At 43.5% G+C, this 5,723-nt stretch overlaps 1 protein-coding gene across 1 annotated transcript in view; it reads right to left on the bottom strand.

The window, feature by feature from the left end:
* The window catches only part of LOC103391046 (neuronal acetylcholine receptor subunit alpha-3-like), an 11,415-nt gene extending 5,692 nt beyond the window's left edge, over positions 1-5,723 (bottom strand). The window contains exon 1 of the mRNA XM_008327158.3: positions 5,456-5,723. Within this exon, the coding sequence (XP_008325380.1) occupies positions 5,456-5,513 (58 nt within the window). The 5' untranslated portion in view covers positions 5,514-5,723. The remainder of the gene's footprint in view (positions 1-5,455) is intronic.

Below are 5,723 nucleotides of genomic sequence, written 5' to 3'. Positions count from 1 at the left end.
AGAGTGACAGCCAGGGAACATGTGTCTTTGTTCTCCAGGTTTTTGATGACCGTGATGCGTTCATGTACGGAGCTCAGCCTATAAAAGCAACCACACATACATGTAGTGTAATGTAATGTGTGTGCGCTCGTTCACCTTTGAATCCACTCACTCCAAACATCGTATGACTTTTTCACCAGGGCATGAAATCCAGTGGCTCGTCGCCTGTGTGCTCTCACATGAGAAGATGTGGCTCTTTGTTACCAGATGCGATCTCTCGCATGTGAGAGGTTTTATGTAAACTTTGCAGGGTTTTTTTTCTCCATACATTACAATAAAAGTATAATCTAATCATGCAAATTGATCCCAAGGCAGGACCCAGTATTTTATTTTATTATTAACATTCAGGGTAAAGCAGGACGGCTACTTTGACTCAATGAGGCTAAAGTGAGACTCCGGCTGCACCGACCTGATGCATTAATGTGAAATGAAATTGTGTTTTCCTTTACTGCTCGCAGACAGACAGGTGCCAGTGTGTCCTGTACTCCTGGTGCAGAGAGCTGTATGGGCAGCAGTGGTGCTGACGGGGGAGTTCTCTCATTCAGGATGTTTAATGACTGGCCCAAATGCTCATGTTGGTTTTTAATCCATAAAGATCACCTCAAGCAACTTTGGAAACTAAATGTTAATTTCCTGGTGCAGAAACTAAAGGCAACGTCCAGAGAATACTCCGTGAGGACGAGGGAGGTGGTGGAAATATTTAGATACTCCCGCTCTCTTCCTTCGACTTTCTATTTCTTGCCATCTCTCCTCCCATGCTGGAGCTGACTCATTTGAACGCCAGGCCCCTAAGACTAGGATGTCCCAGTGGAATAAAACAGCACGGCTGTCTGTAGGAAGAGGAGAGATTGGGAAAGAGGAGCACGACGGTTTAAAAGCAAATCCATCGGGAAGTGAGGAGAGACGTCAGTGTCTGTGTCTGTGGTGGCCGCTCACCCAATTGGGCAAGAAAGGCCGGGGGGGGGGGGGGGTGGGAGGGGGGGTCCAGTAATCACACGGCAATCGTGTTATGAGAATCCTCAAACCACAACACACAGACCCTAAGCCAAACGTGCACAGTAACAAACACACACACATGCACACACACACACACACACACACACACTGATTCAGTCAGGCTTTAATGCAGCTATATTGCTTCAGGGAGAGAAACCAGAGAGCTGCTCAGTACTTCCAAGCTCAGAAGAGCATTTAAATCTGGCAGAGAGGCAAATGCGCTTCATGATGCTGGCAGACAACTTCATGACAGCAGACGGAGAAAGAAAAAATACTATAAAGGATGAATATAAACCCCTCGGATGGTCAAAAATCAAAGAAAGTCCAAACTCCAAACTCCAGTCCTGAAAGGACCATAAAAACCAGTAGTCTGAGAAAATGTACTCAATCCTGTACACATTACTTTTGGTGGTTTATGACTAAACTACCAACTATGACTCTATTCTCATGAATGTACAACTTTATACTGATTTTTCCCTCTTTTATTTTTGCTAATATTAAGTATGATTTGGGTAATTAATTTTTTTTTATCCTTAATCTGTCCCTGAAACTCAATCAAACTGTTTCACTTTGTTCCTACGATTTGTTAACGAACCTTTACACTTTATATGGTATTGTAGTGAAACCTGTCCTCCTATTATAACTAATCTAACCACATAGACTTGGGATTCAATAAAAAAAAAACCCGTTAGCTAACTTCAAATCTCAACAACAGTTTCCACCAACACGTTCTCCCCATTTAAACTGTTGGACATGCAGCCACGTGGGGGACAAACCTCACCTGTCCTAGAGCACCTGCCCCATAATCTACCCCACATGCTTTATTTTCTCCACCTAATGACTCCCTCACTGATCCAACTCCTATTCCCACCACCTACAAGCTTCTCCATCCAGAGTGTGACTAAAATACCTCGGTACGATTGACTGCAGTATTAGCATTTCCTCAGTTACACAAACAAATCGCTCCATCCTGGATGGCAGGATACAATACCATGTGCAGCCCACTAATCGCCCCCCCACTGGGAACAGTGTGTCATTGTGTGCCTTTTTTTAAGGCACTTATCTGCACACACAGCCCCTGCTCAGGATCATTAAAAAAGCCCACACAGCCAACGAAGGATTGAGGTAAGAGGGAGGGAGAGGGGGGAAACAGAGAGAGGGGAAGAAGAAGGTGAGGGCGAAATCCTGTCATTGTTCTGGGTTTAGTTGGGATCAACTCTAACCAGCAGTGATGTCTGTTCTGTTGTGAGGATATTGGTCATGTCGTCTCAGGTCAAGGGCGATGGGACAAAACAGTCGGCTGTGGTTCTGCAGCTAAAAGAGCAGGACACAGAGTGTCTCTACACCAGGTTGCTGCACGTGTGAAGCCCAAGTCCCAAAACGTCAAAGACTGGGATTGTGACAGTGTGACAGTTCAGTGCTGCACGCCAGAGCCTGCGGGTTGACGGTGCTGTTGCGGCTGGGGGGGGGGGGGGGACGGTGCTGTTGCGGCTGGTGGTGGGAGGAGTTGTTGTTGTGTTGTTGCAAGATACTCAAGAATCCAGAACATTTTCACAGCCTTCAGCCAGAGCTGTCACACCTCCTATGGTTCCTGTTCAAAGGACAGTGTATGTTGTCTTCACCCGGGAAGAAGTTTTAGGGCTGGTAAAATAAACTCAGGGAAGACGTTTGATACGAACGCCACTGGGCTAAACTAACGTAGAGATTATTTTGGGGACTGTCAATGTCATTTTGATAACGACATTTTGATCAAATGTTTACATTTTAATTATGTCAGGGTAGAAAAATTGCTGCAATCGTTGCCTTAACCTACGGTGAAATCAAAAATGTCATCACTTTGCCTTGTTGATTACCAAGCTACAGCTACAGTTTGTTACTCCTCCTGATAAATGATGAGATGTATAATCCAACCACATCTACTAAATAACCCCTGGCCATTTTGCTAATTAGGGATTCCCTGACAGCATGTGGTGAAAAGTGCTCAGGAGACGCTAATGCTAATGAGATGGTTGAATCATCTCCACTGGATCTGTTCAGAGGAATAACACATGTACTCCACTCCATGTAAACCATCATTTTTTCACTCACAAACCAGTGGTATTACTGCAAAAGTCTCAAAGTGTACCTTCTTCATCTTCACTCTCCTCTTCCTCTGAACAAATATAGTATAAATCCTCCTCTCTGTTCAAGTAACGGCAAGAAGTGGGTTTTTTTAAAGCTTGGAAATGCAAACTGAAAAGTTTTCTCAATTCTACTCTGTTACTGATGATATAAAAGCACACACACCCACACACACATATATAGTGTCAGTCAAAACGTACAAAAGCACAAAAAGCCTCTGCATCAAAAATAGTGCATTAAAGCCAGTTATTTTAAACGACACACGGCACTTCACTTTAACTCGGCATGAAAACTTTTCCTTCAAAGCCTCCATCTTTTCCTTGCTCTGCGCTGCGTCTCCTGAGAGTCAGACTTCACTTCATATCTGCTGTGTTAAACCTTGCAGAAAATGGGAAGACTTCGATACTTATTAGGGATGTCCGATAATATCGGCTGACCAAAATGTCGGCCTGATATTAGCATAATTATGTAATATCTGTAAGAATCATTATCATTTTTTTCCTCATAAATGAAAACCTAACACGTAAAGCCTGGTTGTTGCCAAACAATGTGTGATCTCAAAAAAAGTTTTGGGGACAAACGACTGTATATTAAAGTGAAAAACGCTAGATGGCAGCATTGCAGCTCATTTAATTAATCTATTTTAATAATCAGGGGATTGTATGCAGCATGCTGGTGCCAGCAACTCATACAGTGGTTTGTATAGATAAATAAGTAAACATTACCAGGCTATATCGGCTTGATTCTATCGGATTCGGCATATTGGATATCGGCATAAAACTTAATTTCATCCCTTCACATCCCTAAAACGTATAAACGTATATGTGGAAAACAGAAATGTTTGAATACAAATATAAAAAATACACAATAAAACAATCAGAAAATGGCAGCAGAGTAATGAGGACAGTTGGTATGTATCGTCCACGGAGGCCTTCATCAGTCTGGTTAGAGCAGCCATGTGGAGCAGTCCACTGGTGTAAATGTCACTGAACAAAACAACACATCCGTCTAGCTCTCGGACGACACATGTCGTATACCTGTCACTGACCTCTGACCTCTGTGGGTGCAGGGATACCACACTCCTTTGCATCAAGTTCATTCAGGTATGAAATTGTCACTGACAATCAATCAGGTCGGCCCGTGTGTCATCCCTGTGTTGACTTAATTTGCACACACATGGGCGAGTCACACCGTCGTTCTGGGACAGAGTGGACGGTTGACGTGACATGTCCTGGATTCACATCATCAACTCCCGAGAAAACAGAACCTGCCGTGGTCGATGACAAAAACAAACTTTAAGGAAAGGATCTACAGCGGCTGTGACCGGAGCGACAGGCGACAGCTGAACCAGGGACACTCCTGGTTCTGGATCAGTTATGAATTTGTTTGTCCCTGGCCTCCTGTCCATCTGTCCACAATGACAGACATTTACAGTGTGGTGGCCTTCAAAAGGTGGGTCCCAAAAGTGGCCAACCATCAAAGTGCATTTACTGTAGTAGAGTTCAGTGTTACTGAAGGCTACGCCATCGGAGTTCTGGGCGTAAGTGGAGAAGAACAAGCAGGATGACGCTACAAAAGCCATGTATCAGGACCCAGCTACTGCGCACAAATACTACAACTACACATACATTCAGGAATGTTTGTCTCATATAACAGACAGGAGTGGTTTTGTTGTTTACTGCACTTGTGTTGTGGGAATTCTGACTGAAAGTTAAGGCTGAGAGAACATTTTATGTTTAGACAATTCAGTTCAGACTTGTGTTTTAGGATGTTTTGAGGTCATATAATTCATTTTAGGTTTAAGATCCAATAATATGGCAACGCTTTATTTTAGCATAATGATCAAGTGTAACTGAGGTTGATTAAAGTAATGTTTGAGGACTGTGGGATTTTTATGTTGTTCTAAAAAAAATAAAAATAAAAAACAACCCAGAGACAATGACGTGTGTATTTTGTCTGTTTTCCTCGCGTTTCTCTCCTCGTCCTTCGTCTTGGACTCCCACAGTAACCGACGGTCATGACTTCAAAATTAAAATAACAGCGCCCTTGTTTTGTCTTAGTATTTAAAAAAAGTTTAATTTGCATCAGACCAGAACAGATTAAAAAACAACACGTAATTCCCTGTAGTTTTCACAGCCTCGCAGGCAGAAGGACTTTGGGTAAAGTGATAAAAAACGGATTCCACAAACAAAATGAAGTAAATGTGAACTATATTAATCACTCAAAGGCATATTTAGAGTGAAATACTGAGCATGTTTTTTCCGGGTTCCACGCTGACCCACGCCGCGCGGTGTCTTACCTTTCACAGCGAAGAGCAGCAGCAGGAGGACGCTGCACTGTTTCCAAGAGAAATCCATCGGTAGAAGGACGTTTGACGAAGCTGTCAGTGCAGAAAAGATTCTGGTGATGACTATGATGATGATGATGATGATGAAGACAGTCTGCTCAGTAAACACCAGCCGCTGGTTTCCAGCGGTGTTGAAGCACAGGCTGGACTCGGTGCACGCTCTTCACACAAACACAACTTCTGCACCACGATCCCTCCTCTCTCCCCTCCGTCCAGCCCT

Source organism: Cynoglossus semilaevis, chromosome 15, assembly GCF_000523025.1.
Source record: "Cynoglossus semilaevis isolate Cse_v1.0 chromosome 15, Cse_v1.0, whole genome shotgun sequence".
Classification (NCBI taxonomy): Eukaryota; Metazoa; Chordata; class Actinopteri; order Pleuronectiformes; family Cynoglossidae; genus Cynoglossus; species Cynoglossus semilaevis.
The sequence above is the reverse complement of the archived record's forward strand: the minus strand, read 5'-3'. Positions and strand labels throughout refer to the sequence as shown.